Source organism: Macrobrachium rosenbergii, chromosome 6, assembly GCF_040412425.1.
Source record: "Macrobrachium rosenbergii isolate ZJJX-2024 chromosome 6, ASM4041242v1, whole genome shotgun sequence".
Lineage (NCBI taxonomy): Eukaryota > Metazoa > Arthropoda > Malacostraca > Decapoda > Palaemonidae > Macrobrachium > Macrobrachium rosenbergii.
In genome coordinates this window covers 10991116-11010962 of record NC_089746.1, presented here as the reverse complement: position 1 = coordinate 11010962, position 19847 = coordinate 10991116, and the positions used below count along the sequence as shown (strand labels likewise).

The 19847-nt window shown below is 39.5% G+C and overlaps 1 protein-coding gene across 1 annotated transcript in view; it reads left to right on the top strand.

The window, feature by feature from the left end:
* The first annotated feature begins 543 nt into the window (after window positions 1-543).
* ND-MLRQ (NADH dehydrogenase (ubiquinone) MLRQ subunit) overlaps window positions 544-19847 on the top strand; it is a 49334-nt gene continuing 30030 nt past the window's right edge. Inside the window, exons 1-2 of the mRNA XM_067104897.1 lie at window positions 544-898; window positions 12061-12207. Of these exons, the coding sequence (XP_066960998.1) occupies window positions 845-898; window positions 12061-12207 (201 nt within the window). The 5' untranslated portion in view covers window positions 544-844. The remainder of the gene's footprint in view (window positions 899-12060; window positions 12208-19847) is intronic.

Below are 19847 nucleotides of genomic sequence, written 5' to 3'. Positions count from 1 at the left end.
TGTAACCAAATTTTTAAAAGAATTTTAAGTCATGATTATCGACTCTTCCAAAAAGAAAAAAAAATACAACCGGACTCTCAAAATTGTCCTCAAGACGCCGGGGAAACACTTAAACTGTAATCAGAGAGAACTCTGCTGTAATACTATAAAACTAAAGAGCTAAAATTTAACTGGTTAAAACTACGGATAAGTAGCAAGTTATTGCCACGAAATAGGACAAATTAAGATAACTAAAAAGAGAATAAAGCGAGAAATCTATGGTTGCGGGCAGAAAAAAATCATGGAAATTGCAAGATCACCACGTCATTAAAAGAAATTACGAAGAAAGAAAGAACTGCTCTAGGTGCAAACTACCAGGCACAAAGTTTTCCAGTTGCTGTGTGTGTGTGTGTGAGAGAGAGAGAGAGAGAGAGAGAGAGAGAGAGAGAGAGAGAGAGAGAGAAAGAGAGAGAAAACGGACAGACAAAATTTAGTAAGCGACCAAATTTTTACCCATAATCAGCTGAGAGAAAACTGTTCGGACTCTTAAATGAGACTTTTGGTAATGGTGTTCGAAACGTCCAAATGTAAACCATTTTAACAACGTACAGTCTGAATATAATGTAAGAGAACGTTTAAAAAATATATAACGCTTAAGTTATCATTAAAATCAGCTGAAATAACTGTCTCGGTATGGTTTGTAGTGTAAAGTTACAAATTTGGTGATGAAAACGAAGCAGGTTTCGAAACGAGCCCTTTCGTCATATGAACACTACGCAATCCTGCGCCGTTTGCCAAATCGCCATATTTACTCCGGTTGTCGTCCAATAGCCAGCACCAGTATCCACCGAAAAGAAACGAAAACATGGTCAAGTTGATGCAAGGACTTACTATTACCAGCTTGAAAAAGCACAGAGCTGTAAGTAGATTAATTTTATAGTGTCAGTAACGTATATTCAAGTGCAGGGGTTTTTATTATGTTGTAATAATAGACTGGATATTTAGGTTACGGCACTCCATTAGGCTAATCTGACGGTTTAGCTTATTTTTCCGACGAAAATTCTTTAATCATGCCGTCATTCATAGTTTACGTTATTAAGTGATTCGTTTAGGCTTTAGGTTTAATTTGACGTAGGGTTTGTTTAGCCTAGCGTAGCACCAAGGTTATCTTTTATCGGTCCTGGTCGTTTCGGCCGTAAGTCACTTGCGGCCGTAACATCCAAAACAATGTAAGACGTTATGTGTATGGTATTTACCGTTATTATTTTATGTTTTACGTACATCCCCAGGGGCTGGTACTAAACACGGCGTCCATTTTGCACGTAAACGCGCTTACGGCCGAAACGACCCGAATGCATCTTTTATCAGCCGTACCTAGCCGTTCAGGCAAGGGCAATAGAGGCTCACTTGTCGGCTCACGTAATTCCATTCAGCCGATTCCATATGTATTTGCCTGGTAATTTTCACATTTCACTTTGGTGAATATTGTTTCTAGTAGATATGGGTTACCGGCAACCAGGTTAAGTGACCGGAGGTTAGGCTTAAGTTATCCTATGGGGTTGTAGTACGCATGAAGAAAGGCCTGTCGCCTAAGCTGTTAATGTAATTTTTTTTACTGGAGAATATAGAAAACGGTATATATAATACAGCACAGGTGACATACCGTAATTTGAGAAATTTACTGAATGGGAAATTTACTATCTATTGTTTGTATTTACTTTCATACTGAACTTTCATACCTGAATACCCTAGCTGCTACTAGCGTAAACACAGCGCCCTGTGGAGCTGCTGCCATTTTTATGATCAGCAGTAGATCTAAGTAGTAGCTCCACACCAGTGATTTCCTTCTAACTTGACTTTTTCTATAGTTTTTTGGTCGCTAATTATGGATTTATCTTCAATTTTTGTTGCACGAATGTACTTAACATGTAATTAACCCCTGAATCCCATACGACAAGGGGTTTCCATACGCGATCTTCTCAAGATAGAGCACAGGTACGTCTGTTTGGAACGATTCATATCCCGCCCAGCAAGTGCAATAACTTGTTAACGTATGGGTAACACCACCCCCCCGGCCAGTATTAAACATGGCGAAGGGACGTTCCATCCCCCTGGTGCCAGTACTAAACACGACAAAATGCATTTAACTTCCTCCTGTTGGCGAATGGCTCCCTCTTGTTTTTCCCCCTCCAGAGAGCGCCTCCTCACCGTAAACATGTCCACTCCATTTCTGTTCTCTCCCCCACCCAAAACCCTGAATTCCTACAGTCCCCCTTTACTGTTGAGTAGAGTTAGGGGGCAAATAACAGTTGGCCGACAACAAACAAACTCACCACCAGTATCAGAAGCCCGAAAAGTGTAGAAAAAACCAGTTTCCAAGGTAAAAGCAGGCGCAGAGCTAGTAATTAGAATTACCGGATCAGCCCCTCAGGGATGAATGTAAAAACAAAGTAAATTTCTCATTTCGGTAGATTTCTCAGGTTATCTCATCTGTACTGCATTAAATACACCATTTTCTATATTGTTTAGCTAAATTGTTTTATTAAATAATATATTTCATGTGGCCATCTTTACTTTGCATTGTACATTTAAAATTAGGTAAATTTTTACTGAGCAAACCGTAATCATATTCTAAGTTGAAAATATGATTTTCCTTTGTTTTACATGCTGCAAATGTTTTCTGGTGTTCATTTCTGTAGGAAAATTATAGGGGACCACAGTGGGAAAGTCAAGTTATTGGGTGGGGGAAAAACAATTAAAATTTGTAATACAAAGATGTATTTAATCTAAGTCATTACCAGGTTGGAGGCTTTGCCCATTTCAGACTCCCCACCTAACCTAATCTGGAGTACTGTAAATTGGAACAATAGGGTCGTGACCTAGAAGTGAATGCAGATTGTGGAGTTGGCCACTGTAGGCCTGGTAGGTTTTTCAGAGGGAATATGACCTAACCAGATTTGCCTTTACCTAAACTAACCTTGGCTGCTCTAACCTGGCCTGGGGGCTTTGCCTTTTCTGGACCGCTTGAAGTAAGTTGTGACCCCACTTTGCATTCTACCTATGATCTAATGTTAGGAGCCCATGCAGAATGATAGGACTAGGTTTTGCTGACCAAAAAGTTTCAGAGAAAATTCCTAAAGTGATGTGTTTTTTGTGAGCATTTGGTTGAATGACTGATAAAAATGATACCAAGTTTTGGCCTTGGCCTTCCATGCTGCATTCTTGACCAGTGTAAGAATTAGAATGGCAGGTTAAGATCCATAAGCCTTAAAGTTTGCTTTTAAATCATATGGTTGGGCTTACAGAAATAGTAATCTTTGGGGGTGTTACCCTGTCATTCTGCATTCTTGACCAGTGTAAGAATTAGAATGGCAGGTCAAGATCCATAAGCCTTAAAGTTTGCTTTTAAATCATATGGTTGGGCTTACAGAAATAGTAATCTTTGGGGTGTTACCTGTCATTCTGCATTCTTGACCAGTGTAAGAATTAGAATGGCAGGTCAAGATCCATAAGCCTTAAAGTTTGCTTTTAAATCATATGGTTGGGCTTATAGAAATAGTAATCTTTGGGGGTGTTACCCTGTCATTCTGCATTCTTGACCAGTGTAAGAATTAGAATGGCAGGTCAAGATCCATAAGCCTTAAAGTTTGCTTTTAAATCATATGGTTGGGCTTATAGAAATAGTAATCTTTGGGGGTGTTACCCTGTCATTCTGCATTCTTGACCAGTGTAAGAATTAGAATGGCAGGTCAAGATCCATAAGCCTTAAAGTTTGCTTTAAAATCATATGGTTGGGCTTATAGAAATAGTAATCTTTTGGGGGTGTTACCCTGTCATTCTGCATTCTTGACCATAGAGAAAGAATACAGATTGACTGATCTAAGTGTCTGTCCAGACAGTGAGCTGGTTTTGGCTGTGAACAAATAAAACAACAAAACTGGACCAGTGGTACTGAACATAAAACACTTGCACTGGCCTGTGACATTAGTCAGTCATAATCGTCACTTTTGGTCATGTCAAAAACAAAAAGTGAACTACTTACCCTACTTGAAATTGTTGAGGTTTCATCCTATATTTTTTTTTTCCTCCACAGATAGTCTTGGTGTGGTTGCCCTAGATTTCTCCTCTATTTCTGGTTGTGAGCAATTAGTAAATAAACCCACACATCAATCTGGCAACTGTCTTGACCTTTTAAAAATGGATGTTACAGGGATTGCATCGTGGAGTAGGTTCACAAGTGGGTTCATCCGATCAAATTGATTGGTTAAGGTTAATGTGGGGATGGATCATGTTCTCCTGATGTGAGCTTTTCAAGTAAGGTATACTTGAAATCTAAGGCCAGTTGAGGTGGTATTCACCATGATCATCTTGAGTGCAGGTGGAGCAATATTTATTGAAGTCCAAATATTACTGAGTGTTTAAATGATCATCTTTAAGACTAGATCAAGTGGAGGAATCCTGTAAAATCCTCAGTTTCATCTGAAAGATAAGCCATGGTTCAATGCTGCACATAAACTTGCCTTGCCCACTATGAACACCAAGAAGCCTATCATTATGGAGGAACAATAGATCAAACTATGTGGCATAGTTTTATTGAGCTTAGAAGTCAAGCTCAGGTGGTTTATGAGAAACCCTGTGGTGATGACCAAAAGTGATGGTCTACCCTCAAGTCAATCAACACTCCTTGGAGATAATTCAAGGTTGCCTCCCCTTGTAGGAGCTGGTGGAACTACTTTATATTGCCATAAACAAAAGGCAGAACTTGTGGTGCAAGTCCATTAGCAAACTGTGGTAAGCCCAATATGTTGCCTCAGTTATGCTTTCCAGAGCCTAAGTTGTGTTTAACCCCTTCGCCACCGGGACGTACACATGTACGTCTTTTACGGTACAGTAATAAAAGACCGCGACGTACGCCTATACGTCTTTCATCCCTCCTCGAAAAGCAGAGCTGTTTTCTTCAGCTTGGATGGGTTTCAGGCGTAGTATTGTGTACGAGAGAGGTGCAGAAGCTCCACCCACTATTCATTCTAGCCAATGAGTGTCCGATGGTCGTCGTGACGTCATATTCATATGGGATAATATAAGGGGTATCGTGAAACATTGTCACGATCTTGTGAGTAAACCATTTGGATTCGAAGGCTAAACTTTTTCTCCTTTTGATTGCAGTTATTTTACAGGTTTTTTTTATTTTTCAGTATCATGATGTCGGATGATAGTATTTCAGATTCTGGGTAGGAATACCTGCCAGATCTGTCAGATGATTATAGTGATAGTTGTTATAGTTGCTTAGAGGATGACAGCGACACCGAGATTTTAGAAGACATTGAACCCATTGTCGATGAAGGTTGGCAGTTCATAACAGATCCATTTTGTGACAAGCGCCCAGACCCACCCCCCGATTTCACGGAGGGTGACAATGGGATCTCTGTTTGCGCACCCGACTTCACCTGCCCACGAGATGCATTTTGTCTCTTTTTTTTTGTGATGATGATATTGACAGACTGTGTGAATGGATGAATGCTCGGGCAGAGGAGTATTTTCGGTCAACAGGAAAGTGTACTATGTTTTTTGAAAACTTCTTTCATTTTTTTTTACACTAACATGTAATTTTTATTATCATTATTTTTTCTACTACAAGTTGTAGTAGTAGTGGTATTACTGTTGAATTTTCTTATTATTATTATTGTTATTATTATTATGATTGATTATTATTATTATTATTATTACCAATGCCATAAACATTCATTGATGTATACTACAGTAACTGTTTCCGTAAGAAAACTAGTATATACTGCTATTACTACTAGTACTATTTTACTAATACTTTACTACTTTTTCTGCTACTTTATTTCTACTACTCTACTACTATTTCTATTTCTGCAATTACTTTTTCCACTAAATATTCCTCTTTTTTCGATATATATATATATCTATATATATATCTATATATATATATATATATATATATATATATATATATATATTATATATATATATATATGTATATAGCCAATGTGGTGAAAAATATTCATTGGTATGTACAAAATGTTTTCACATAAGAATATAAACGAAAAATATGAATAACAGAAAGTTTAGTGGGAGCAAATGATGACTGATATACTCGCGGTCTCATGCGGTATGCAAGCGTTATCGGCAGTGCAACAGGCCAGTGGCGAAGGGGTTAATGGCCTTCAGGTCTAGAGGAGTGAATAAAATTGCTTCTGAGCAGGATCTTTCCCATCTTTTAAAAAAGACTGTGGATTTCATTGCTCCTGAGATTACTACCATTTTCAGAAGATTAGTTTTCTTGCTTTTTGGAGAGAGGAAAACATTGCTGCATTACATAAGGGACTAGTGCATCCTCACACCCCTCTGATTAGGCTATATCCTGATCTATTACCTGTTTCATCTAAGGTTCTAAAAAGCTGCTTGCTGAGCATATTTGTTGGTTTGATGAAGACAGTAAGCTGCTACCAGAGTTGCAGTATGGGCTTTGTAAAGGCCTTGGTATGTAGGCCTACTTGTGATGCACTCTGCTGTCTTTCAGAGTGCTCTTGATGAGGGGGCGCACACACATTTCGTCTAGATTTCAGTGTGGCCTTTGACCATGTGAATCATGAAGCACTTATCTACATGTGGGTTACTGGGAATTGGTGGACCTTCTATTAATATTTTAAATGAATTTTTAATAGGTATATCCCAGTGTCTTTGTTGATGGCCAATACAGTAGCTTTAATAATGTCATTTCAGATGTTCCTCAAGGTAGTGTTCATGGATCTCTGTTGTGTTATCTCTTTCAAACCTTGTAACTGTCAATTTCCCCTGCGGTGCTGAATGACCTGATAGGTCCCAGTGTTTGGCCTTTGGCCCAAATTCTATATTCCAATGTATACTAGTGATGTTGCAAGGCCCAGAGTACAAAATGATTGCATACACTGATGATACTACTCTTTTAGCTGTTGTCCCTTCTCTGCACCATAGGTCTAGGGTTGCAGAATCCTAGAATAGAGATCTGGCATTTTTTCAGGAGTGGAGTAGGCTTTGGGGCAATAAGCTTAACTCTTCAAAAACTGAAAGTATGATAGATAGTCAGTCCAGAATACTTGCCTTTGCATCCTGATTTACTGTACATTTAAAAGGTACTTTTATGTGGTTGCCTGAGGTGGCTAACTGTTGGCTTTAATTATTATATCTTGCTACATCTTGCTGCTACCAAAATTGGTGTGCTTCTTCCCCAATCACAACAACCCACAATGCCCCAGAGACAAGCAGAGCTTCAGCATGCACAATGTCCTACGCATGTACTATATGGTTTTAAATGTCAGTGACATTTAAGATATTAGGCACAACTTTTGATAAGAAGTAGACTTTTGAGAAGCGTATATATAATATAGTTTCTCAGTTTTTCAAGAAGTTGGTATCTTGCAGAAATATTTTCAAATGCTTTGTGGTGCAGCTATCATGTCTAGCCTAAGTGTTTTTACTTCTTCCTCTTTGTTTGGAGTACTGTTCTCCAGTGTGGTCTTCTGATGCTCACTTTCAAACTCTTGGATAGATTTGTGTCATCAGTCAAGTTTATTTTGCCAACTCTTAATGTTGGCTTGTGCATTAATGTAAAATGAGTTAATTATGTTTGTTGGATAAAATGTACTGCGGTGACAAACATCCTTAGCACACTTTTACATCTGACCAAGTTATTTTTGCTTTCAACACAAGGCAGGCTGCTGCTGCAAACAGTGTGTCCATTTCTATCATCAGCTTTACTAACTCAGTTTGCTAGGAGTTTTATCTTGACTCCAACTAAAATGGGGAATAGTTTGCTGAGTGCAATTGTTGAGTCTTCTGTTCTCCAAATATTCAAGTGAGGAGCAAATTCATTCTTGTTCTCTTCTGATATCTCCTGAATTTGTGGGGTATTGGTTTTATTTTCTTTTCCATATTTATTTATCACCTTTTCCTGTAATTTGTCTCTCTCTGCAAGCTGATTTCTCTTTTGAGCCCTTGTTTATAGTCAGTTGATTCTGTCCATAAGGGTTTTCAGCTGAAGATTCAAAGGAAGAAAAAAAAAAGTTGATGTTGGAAGTGCTGGATGTGGTTTGTATTGTGTTTGGTTGGGATGTTCACCCAGTATTGCTAGTTACTGAAGTAAATATTTTCCACTGTTATAACTTTAGGCCAAACAGTATTCTAAACTCCTTTTCCTTTTCTGTGATTTTATGTATGACAGCAAAGAATTTCAGTCCATTACTACAATATTTTGTTTTGAAAAAATTGAAAATTTCTGATTCTTTGAATACTTTCAGAATTTTTCAGGACAGCTTGTTTTTTTTTAAGAATATCACTGTAATGTTCTTAAATGATTAAGATTTCAGAGATTGGTATTATGACGGAGCCTGTGAATCATTTAAGGTTAGGAGATTCCCTCGCAAATAAATAGTGCTACAGTATATTGTCCACTGTTGAAATAAGTGTCATCTGATCTTATAAACAAAGAATTTGTAGCTTTTGTTCCTTACCTAGTAAATATCTCGGGCAGTGGTCACGTAGGTTACCCAGGATTGTACAGTACTGTTCCATATGTATTTTATAAGTTTTACTTTTGGTTCAGTGTCTTATTATATAATAGGTGGCATTGATGATTTCGAATATTATGTTGACAATTACCAAATGGAAAATTGAATTATCTCAATTTTTAAAATTTCAATTTTGGTTTGGTATTACTTGATACTCTAGTTATCTGGTACAGTATTTGAAATTATGGGTTAGTGCTTTAATTTAATAGTTTTGTCAATAAAGACTGCTTTATATAGTTTGTGTAAGTGAAATTTGATATTCTAATTACTGTATAGTAATAATTATTGTACAAGCAATAATTTTGTAAGTGATTTTAAGGTTGTACAACTATTTTTACTAAAGATTTAATTTTTAAGTATGTAACTTACCCAGTAGTTACACTGCTATTGTTTCAAAAAACCGAAAGGCAGCTAGAATTCAAAATTTGCGCCAACAAAAACAAAAAAACAATACGGCGGCTAGGAGATACCCCCTTTACCCACTGGTGGAGGAGTGAGGAACTACCTTAACACAAAACTTCAGTTGTTTCTGCCAGCTTGTGCTGTACACACCTGTTTGCAGCAGCTGCTAGAATTCAGGAATATTCTGTTATTGGAATTTGGTGATGCACTTAGTGTTTTGTCGTCAATATTTAGTTAGGACAAGCAGTTACATCATTTCTAGTTTGTGTTGTTTTACTATCCTCTTTTCTTTGCAGCATGTCAGACTTGAGCTCAGGTAAGAACAGGGCAATTAGAGTTTGCAGCAAAGAGTGCAAAAGTAGGTTATCTAAAGAGATTTATGATGCATATACTGTTTGTGCAGCTTGTAGAGGTCAGGACTGTAACCCAGATTTGACATGTGATGAATGTAGAGATTGGGACGAAGGGAAGTGGAAGATTTATTCAAGTAGGATGAAAAAGTTAGATTCTGATAGGAAGTGGAAAGCTGCAGTTAGAGCTTCCTCTAAGGAAGTAGATAATCAGGATCATGAACTTAACATTTCTCCCATTAACATCCCTCCTGTTAATCAACCGTCCCTTCACCTAGGGGACAGAAAGATGTCGGGAGTTTGGGGCAAAAGCCAACAGAAGTGGCATATCAACATGAAAGAATTGGTAGTTTTCATCTAGGGTTGACAGAATTTGCAGAACAGATCAGAGGGAAGGTGGTAGTAGTCCATTCGGACAATGTAACAGCTCTCTCATATATTCGGAAACAAGGAGGTACTCACTTGTTTCCCTTTGCGAGGCGACAAGAATTCTGCTATTGTGGCTGAAGCAAAATCAGATGCAAGTATTGACAAGGTTTGTTCAAGGGAAACTAAATATAAGGGCAGACTTGCTCAGTCGCAAGAAGCAAGTGATCTCGATGGAATGGACTTTGCACCCTTTGGTATGTCAACAAATATGGAAGTGTTGGGAGACTCCGCTGGTAGACCTATTTGCCACAGCCAAGAACAACAGACTTCCTATTTATTGTTCTCCAATTCCGGACCATCAGGCTTGGGCTACAGATGCCATGGTTCAGAATTGGGAGAATCTGGATGTTTATGCCTTCCCACCATTCAAGATAGTCAGGGAAGTGTTAAACTCAGGGCATACAAGAATGTCAGAATGACTCTGATCGCCCCATTTTGGCCATAAAGGGAATGGTTCCCGGATCTGCTGGAACTCCTGATAAATTATCCAAGGCTTCTACCTCAAAGGAAGGATCTAATCAGGCAGCCTCACGTAAGAAAGTTCCGTGAGGGTTTGTCAGGTCTAGCGCTAACTGCATTCAGATTATCAACCGTCTCCTCAGAGACAAGGGATTTTCTCAGCAAGCTTCAGAAGCTATCGCGGAATGTAGGAGGAGGTCTTCTTCGGACGTATACCAGGCCAAGTGGAATGTTTTTAGAGACTGGTGCATGGTGCAGGAGAGAGGGAGTCTCTTCTTCTAAGACATCTTTAGTGCAAGTGGCCAATTTTTTCTTGTACTTGAAGACAAAGCTATTACCTACCTCTACCATTAAGGGGTACAGGGCTGTGTTGGACTCGGTGTTTCAGCACCGTGGTCTAGATTTGTCAGGTGACAAAGATTAGTCAGATTTAATTAAGTCCTTCGACAAGGAGAGGATGGAAGGACCAAGATTAATAGGCTGGAACTTAGACGTGGTTCTGAAGTGGCTTAGGAGTAGATTCGAACCTCTCAGTACAGCAAAGATTCGAACCTCTCGGTACAGCATCTTTGAGGGAGGTGATGAGAAAGACGCTATTTTTAGTAGCCTTAGCTACAGCAAAGAGGGTAAGTGGAAGTGCATGCCTTGAGTAAAAAAGTAGGTTTTGCAAATGGAAACTGTCTGTTCCTTTAATATGGGTTTTATGGCCAAGAATGAAACCCCATCCAGGCCTTGGCCACTGTCGTTCGAGATTCGTAATATGACAGATCTAGTTGACAGAGAAGAGGAGACTCATGCCTTGTCAGAGCTCTCAAGTTCTATATTCAGGCGACCAAGTCTATTAGAGGTAACTCGGACCATCTCTGGTGCTCTGGTAAGGATCCTTCTCGACCCTTCTCAAAAAACATGTTGGCTTTCTTTATTCAGAGTGTAATTGTGGAGGCTCATGACAATTTGGATGATGCGGAGTGCAGTATTTTGAAAGTTAAAATGCATGAAGTACGAATGGTTGTGACCTCTCTGGCCTTCAGACGTAATTTGTCTCTTTCTTCTATTGTACAAGCGACCTTTTTGGAGGAGTAGGCCAGTGTTCGCCTCTCATTATCTACGAGGTATGGAGACAACATACGATAATTGCAGTAGCCTAGGTCCTTTTGTAGTGGCTGGCACGGTATTGGGTGAAGGTGATGAGGAAGTTCATCCTTCCTTAGTGTCCCCTTCTCCTTGACGCAGATTTTGGAGTTTGCTGGGGAGTCTGGGGGTACATTGTGCTGTGCGTTTAGGAGTACCTCTCAATCATTAGTTTTTTAGGGCCTAATTTTGGTGTAGTCTAGTGGTGATACCCATCGATTGGTTTTTATGGTTTTTGGTTGGTAAGGAACTTACAACTTTTCTTTTACCCAATAAAAGAAGGTTAACACAAACTTAATTATAATTCTATTTATTCATGGTCCCACCCCCTTTAGTGTGGGAATCAGCAGTGTAACTACTGGGTTAAGTATACCTTAGTTTTACCAGACCACTGAGCTGTTTAACAGCTCTGGGTAAGTTACATACTTAAAAATGACATTTTCATAATAAAATAAAGTTCTAAGTATACTTACCCAGTAGTTACATGATCAAAGCCCTCCCTCCTCTCTCGTGAATGTAGGGCATAAACGACTGAAGTTTTGTGTTAAGGTAGTTCCTCACTCCACCACCAGTGGGTAGAGTGGTTATCTCCTAGCTGCCATATTGTTTTTTGTTTTTGCTGGTGCAAATTTTGAATTCTAGCTGCCGTTCAGTTTTGTGAAACAATAGCAATGTAACTACTGGGTAAGCATACTTAAAACTTTATTTTATTATGAAAATGTCATTTTTGTTTCCAGCTGATCCCTCTGTACGTTTGTCTTGGTATTGGTGTTGGCATGTCTGCATTCTACACTTTACGACTTGCACTAAGAAACCCAGATGTTTCTTGGAACCGCAAAGGTAACCCTGAACCCAACCAAGAATGGGCTGATAAACAATACAAGGTAAGTTGAATTTGAATACAGTATATAGTTTGTTCCAACACAGATACAAACCCACAATTTCATGTGACAGGAGGTACCCTTAGGTGCGCATCCTCAGACACCCATGGTAGACTCGCTTTTGGAGAGTAGCACTAGCTATAAAAGAGTCCTGCAGGAGCAGCATCCTCCAATTTGTGAATAGTCGTTGTTGCGTTAAGACGTGCTTCTGTTACCCTGCGTATATTAACCCTTAAACGCCTACTGGACGTATCATACGTCGACTAAAATTGTCTGTTGGGTGCCAAGTGGACGTACCGTACGTCGACTACAAAAAATTTCAACCTTCGGTCAACTTAGACTTGACCAAAATGGTCGAAAAACGCAATTGTAAGCTAAAACTCTTACATTCTAGTAATATTCAATCATTTACCTTCATTTTGCAATAAATTGGAAGTCTCTAGCACAATATTTCGATTTATGGTGAATTTTTGAAAAAAACTTTTTCCTTACGTCCGCGCGGTAACTCGGCCGAAAATTTCAGAAATTCTTTCGTCATTTTGTCGTAATTTTTGCACTGTTTTATATTAGCCGTTACATAAAGTTTTATATATGAAAATGTGTGCAATTTCATGTAAAATACAACAAAATACAACACATGGTTGTAGCTTTTATCAGTTTGGAAATATTTTCATATAAATCTCGATAACTGCCAAAATTTCAACCTTCGGTCAACTTTGACTCGACCGAAATGGTAAAAAAACGCTATTGTAAGCTAAAACGCTTACATTCTAGTAATATTCAATCATTTACCTCCATTTTGCAACAAATTGGAAGTCTCTAGCACAATATTTCGATTTATGATGAATTTTTGAAAAAAACTTTTTCCTTATGTCTGCGCCAGAAATTCTTTCATCACGTTGTCGTGATGTTTGCACCGTTTTATATTAGTCGTTACATAACGTTTTATATATGGAAATGTGCGCAATTTCATGTAGAATACAACAGAAAATAACTCATGGTTGTAGCTTTTATCAGTTTTGAAATATTTTCATATAAATCACGATAACTGCCACAATTTCAACCTTCGGTCAACTTTAACTCAACCAAAATGGTAAAAAAATGCAATTATAAACTAAAACTCTTACATTCTAGTAATATTCAATCATGTACCTTCATTTTGCAACAAACTGGAAGTCTCTAGCACAATATTTCGATTTATGGTGAATTTCTGAAAAAAAAAACTTTCCTTACGTGTGCAGCTGCGGTAACTCGCCTAACATCTCAGAAATTCTTTTCATCACGTTGTAATGTTTGCATCGTTTTACATTAGTTGTTACATAAACTTTTATATATGAAAATGTGCGCAATTTCATGTAGAATACAACAGAAAATAATTCATGGTTGTAGCTTTTATCAGTTTTGAAATATTTTCACATAAATCAGATAACTGCCAAAATTTCAACCTTCGGTCAACTTTAACTCGACCGAAATGGTCGAAAAACGCAATTGTAAGCTAAAACTCTTACATTCTAGTAATATTCAATCATTTACCTTTATTTTGCAATAAATTGGAAGTCTCTAGCACAATATTTTGATTTATGGTGAATTTTTGAAAAAAAGATTTTCCTTACGTCCGCGCGGTAACTCGGCCGAACATCTCAAATTCTTTCGTCACGTCGTAATGTTTGCACCGATTTATATTAGTCATTACATAAACTTTTATATATGAAAATGTGCGCAATTTCTTGTAGAATACAACAGAAAATAACTCATGGTTGTAGCTTTTATCACTTTTGAAATATTTTCATATAAATCACGATAAATAGAAAAAATTTGACCTTCGGTCAACTTTAACTTGACCGAAATGGTCGAAAACTGCAATTGTAAGCTAAAACACTTACAGTATAGTAATAGTCAATCAATTAGCTTCATTTTTCAACAAACGGGAAGTCTCTAGCACAATATTTCGATTTATTGTGAATTTTTTAAAAAAACATTTTTTTACGTCCGAGCGTTACGGATTCATGCATCATATTGTGATAATATTTTCTGTGTGTTGCTTTGATCGTTTTACAATTTGTTATATACCAAAATCATCGCAATTTAGTGTACAATACAAAGAAAAAATAATAATCCGTTAGCTTTAACCGTTTTGCTCACAGCGATTTGTATAAAATTATATATGAAAATTTTTTTTTGCGCTGTCATATATTTCAATATTTATATATGATAATGATATTTTTTCATTTCTGATGGTTGCATACTAAACTTCAGGCAATGACAAAAAATGAGCCAAAAATTAACTCTTAATCTTAAAAACTAAGCGTGCTGTGATTTTTGAAAAAACTTTTTTCCGCAGCGCTAACTCCCGAACGCCGGCATACAGGAGACGTTTTTGTAAATAGAGGCTCGGCGTTTAAGGGTTAAAATCACTGTATCTTGAAATATCCGTGTATTTTGAGACGTGAACAGTGTATGGTGAATCTCAGTGTGTTTTATGTTTTTCCCAGATTTTGAAATCTTCAGCGAAACCAGTCTACCGTAAGTGTCTGGGTGGGTATTACTTAAAAAGGGAAAACGTGGAAAGTTTTTGTCTCCTTTACCGGTGTGTTCTAAATGCAGAGGGTAAGATTGCTCTTGATCTTGTAAGTGCAAAGAATGTGAGTCATGGTTGTCTTCTCAGTGGGAGAAATATGAAAATAGAATTGCTAAAAAGATGTCAGAAAAGGAAACTTTCACTTCCCAATCCATAGGACTTATCCCATCTATTACATGTATCCCTTGTTCCGCCACCTTTGCTTCCTCTCCGCTTCTCGTTACACAGGGAAGGAATATCCCTTCTCTTCCTTCCTCGGAGCAGAGTTTTAGTTTCCAACAAGAGATGATCGGCTCTAATAAAGTTTTTTGGTAAATCTGCAATTTCGGATACGGGCAACCCAATCAAGAAGTCAATAGCTTTTTTGTTAGCGAAAGTAAGATCAGCGTTACCCAGGCTAGCCCAGTACCGGGTCCGAGAGGCTCCCAGAGGGGTAGGGGGAAAAGGACTCCCAACATCTCTCCCAGTCCAGTCCTGGGTACCAGTGGAGTGCGACTGAGTGGAAGTTCTGCCTCTTCTGCCTTTTCCTCATCAAGTTTTTCTCCTCCTGTGTCAAAACGTTGCCGTTCTCAGTCGTCTTCCGAGAGCTCCTCGTGCTCACGCTCGAGAAGTGTGACTCGGCATGCTGCTTCTCCGGAATTCGGTAAACAACACCACTCTTCTCGTCATGGACATTGTTCTGGTTCTCCTTTAGACACCTCCCGGTAATGCTATAGAGGTGTGATTCGGCACGGTACTTCTCTTAGGCAGAAACGTTAGAGAGAGAGTAGTCAGCTGGTGCCTCGCAGTCCAGGGACCGAACTGTCGCTGTTCTGCAGTCTTCAGATGCATCCCATTCCCGTTTCAGGACCGGAACGCGGCACGGCAATTCCCATGAAAGCAAAATTTGTGGGTTCCAGGTGCCGAATCTTCACTCTCCATCCTGCACGGTTTTCAGATGCCTCCCATTCCCGTTCCAGGAGCGGAACTTGACATGACGATACCCCCAAGAAGAGTCATTCTCCTACCAAACGAGGTCGGAAGTCTTCTCCTCTTTCTTCAGAATGTTAGAGCTCTTCACTTGGACGTTGATTCTCGGGAACATTCAGCTTCATGGACCCGGTTTTCTTTTGATAAAAGCTGTGAGTTTTCTGGGAGACGTTCCCCGTCTTACCATTCAAAAAGAGAAAATCTTGAGCTTCTCCGGATTCACCTTCGCCTCATCAGAAATGGAAGACACGTCGCAGTTAGTCCCCAGATTTGGGATCAAATTTCAGTCATTTACCTCAGGATGTTCCAGAAATATCTCCGAGTTTTCCCGAACTTATTCAGAAAATAAGAAAGATTCTTAAATATCCAGAACCAGAACAAGAAGATTAAGAAGATTATGCAGACACTTCCTTCTTAGAACAGGTGGCCTTTTTGGCTACGGAAACGAAACATTCCATCCACCTACTGTTGACTAGGATGGTAAAGTCATCAATTAAAGAAATTGATTTGTTGATTGCTGGAGGTAAAGGTTCCCTAGCCGCCTCCTGATCACAAAAATTGTTACCTCCTCCTCCCTTACCTAAACAGGCAAAGTATTATGTACCAGAGAAGCCCACCTCCCTACCCAGGATAATGAATGGAAGTTTGTCTAGGCTATGGAACAACGCTTCCTTAGATTTCTTGAGACAAATAGGTTCTACTTTATCTAGTTCTGAGGATGGTCAATCTAGAGCTTAGTTTGGAAAGAACTTTGAGAGTGGCCTCTTGGCTTGACACCTGCCAAGGGGCCCTATTGAAACTAATTCAGAAAACCGTTTCTCATGATTCCTGGACTGTAATTAAAGACTTTTTCCCTCCGTCAGGTAAAGTCTTAAAATAAATGATTAAAAATGTAGCGAATGTTTGGGCTAATGTTCTATTGAAAAACGCGATTCCCTCCTGTCAGTAGCTCAGAAGTGTATTTTCTTCGGACAGCTGGTCCAGTCTCAGGAATAGTCCTTTATCCGAAATGTCTGGGTATTTTCTCCAAGACTTTGTTGACCAGGTGATATCAGACAGGAGGGAGGATGCTAACTGTTCATTCCCGCCTCACCTAGCAGACCTTCATTGAGAAAGCATTCCTTTTCTGGAAAACAGAAGTAAACAGACTAGAATTGCAGCTCAACCTTTTTCGTCAAAGCTTTCGTCAGAGTTCACAGTCAAGGGGTAGACAAAGAAAAGAAGGCTGACTTCAATACCATTCCTCTGCTCCCTCATGGTATGGAAAGTGAAAGCCAGGACCATCAAGGGTGTCCACCAGATGAGGAAGGCTGCCTTCCCCATCTTTTTCCGCTAACCAGGGTGAGGGGCTGTCTGAGACACAAGTGGAAAGAGTGGCAGAAATCCGGGGCAGAGAATTGGACAGTACTAACCTTGAAGAAAGGTTATGTTCGTCCCTTCTATCAGAGACCACTTTTGTCACCCTTTCCTCTCGAGTTTCCCTCCTACAGGAAAAACTCCTCCAAGCAAAAGGCCCTATGGCAAGAGATTCGGAATATGTTGGACAAGAGGGCTGTGGAAATAGTGAAGAAACTGTCACCAGGATTTTACAGCCACCTTTTCCTGGTACAGAAAGCATCAGGGGGTTGGAACCAGTAATAGATCTATCATCACTGAACAAGTTTCTCCAGCTCACCCTGTTCAAGATGGAAACACCGAAGTCTGTTCTGGCAGCAATTAGGCAGGGAGACTTTATGATCTCTCTGGATCTACAGGATGCTTATCTACAAATTCTGATTCATTCTTCCTCCAGGAAATTCCTTCGATCTGTATCAGGAAAGATAACTTATCAATTCAGGGCCTCTGCTTTAGGTTAGCAACAACCTCCCAAGTCTTCACCAAAATCTTTCAACTAGTCTCAGCATGGCCCCACAAGAGAGGTATGGTATGTGGACAATTGGCTCATTTTTCACCCGTTGCAGCCCAGGTCAAGAAGGACAGAGACTTGATTTTAGGGATATGCAGGACTCTGGGGATTCTCATAAACTTCAAGAAGTCGGATTTAGTTCCGACACAGAGAATCAAGTACTTGGGAATGATGATAGATACCCAGATTTTGAAGGCTTTCCCATCACAACAAAGATTGGAGAAGTTTCTAGAAAGTTTGAGGTTCTTCTCCAAGCCCATGCAACCAATGAAGAATTGGCAGGTTCTAATAGGCACCTAGTGTCCCTGGAGAAACTGGTTCCAAAAGGCAGAGCTCGGATATGTTCCCTGTAATGAAAATTAAAAGAAGACGGCCAAAATCAGGAGAGTGCAAAAGAAATGATTGCAGTAACAAAAGAAAACAGAAAAGATTTACAGTGGTGGAGAAATCCAAAGAATTATCAACAAGGAATGAAATTGGGCCATTTAGCTTCGGAAATGCTAGTGTTCTTGGACGCATCCAGGACAGGTTGGGGGAGCACACCTAAATGAAAAGTGCATTTCAGGGACTTGGAGCAAGACGGAACAAAAAGAAAACATAAATGTGCTGGAAATGAAGGCTGCCGGGTTAGCTCTGCAGTACTTTCGAGAACACCTGAAAGGGAAGTTGACAGTTTTGATGAGTGACAACAGGTTGTCTCTTATTTGAACAAATGGTGGGGATGATTTTCCTCTCCTTAAACCAACTAGCTATCAAGATTCACTTATGGTCGGAACTCAAGGGAATTGACACTAACTGCCAGATACATCCCAGGGAAGAACATCATCATAGTGGACACCTTATGCAGATCAGGACAGATAGTGGGGACTGAGTGGTCCTTGCTTCAGTCAGTAGCGAACAGACTCCTCAGCTTGTGGCCAGGCCCCACAATGGATCTGTTTGCAACTTCGAGGAACCACAAGTTACCCCTATATTGCTCTCCAGTTCCAGACAAAAACTCTGTTATGCAAGATGCGTTCCAACACCAGTGGAACAAGCTAGATGTTTACACATTCCCTCCTTTCAGCCAAGTCAGGAGGGAGATCAACTGGTGCTTCGTTTCTCTGGGTCTCCAAATGACATTGGTAGCCCCAATGCAACCTCAAGTGGAATGGTATGTGGATCTACATCTTATAGACATTCCAAGACGTCTTCCCATAACACTAGCTCTACCAAAACAAGAACACAGTGGAAGTATACATCAGGCAGTAGAATCACTTCAACTTCATAGCTGGAGACTATCGAGCAACTCCTCAGAAATAAAGGCTTTTCTAGAAAGGTTGCAAAAGTCATTGCCAGCTTGATTAGACAATCTTCCCTCAAGCTATACGAAGGAAAATGGTCAGTCTTCTTGGACTGGTGCAGTAAGAGGGATCTACATCCCCTCAAAACAACTGTAGAAAATGTAGCAGATTTCCTTCTCTTTCTAAGGAACGAGAAAAACCTATCCATCTTGGCTGTAAAAGGGTATAGATCGGCCCTCTCCAAAGTTTTTAATGCTACAGATATTGATTTGGCATGATCTTGGGAGATCTCAGATATGATCAAACACTTGGAGAAAAGTTATCCTCGAAATGTTAAACCTCCTGCTTGGGATAAAACAAAAGTTTTATCTTCCTGGACCAGGTCCCCTTATGAACCTATCAGAACTTCTTCAGACAGGGATTTAACATTGAAAACAGTTTCTTTTAGCTTTAGCATCTGCTAAAAGAGTTGGTGAAATTCATGCACTTTCTTACCATGTAACCCACACCCGTGGATGGACGGAAATGGCTTTCAATTTTCTGCTGGACTTCATCGCAAAGACCCAGAACCCATCGTCCCATGACCCAAGATTTGATGGCTTCTCCATTCCATCTCTTAAGGACTTTGTGGAAGAAATGTTGCTTCGCCCAGTATGTGCAGTGAAAGCTTACCTAAAGCGTACAGCCCACCTCAGACCAGCACAACGTAGACTTTTTGTTAGCACAAGTTGTATTAAAAAGATTTCCAAGAACACAATCTCCTTTTGGCTGAGGGAAGTAATAAGCAGAGCTTACAGTGTGGAACATGATGTATCTACCGTACCAACACACTTTCTGGCCCATGACATCAGGAGTATTGGCCTGTCAGTGGCCTTTAAGGGGATCGGCCGGTTCCCACTTTTTTAAT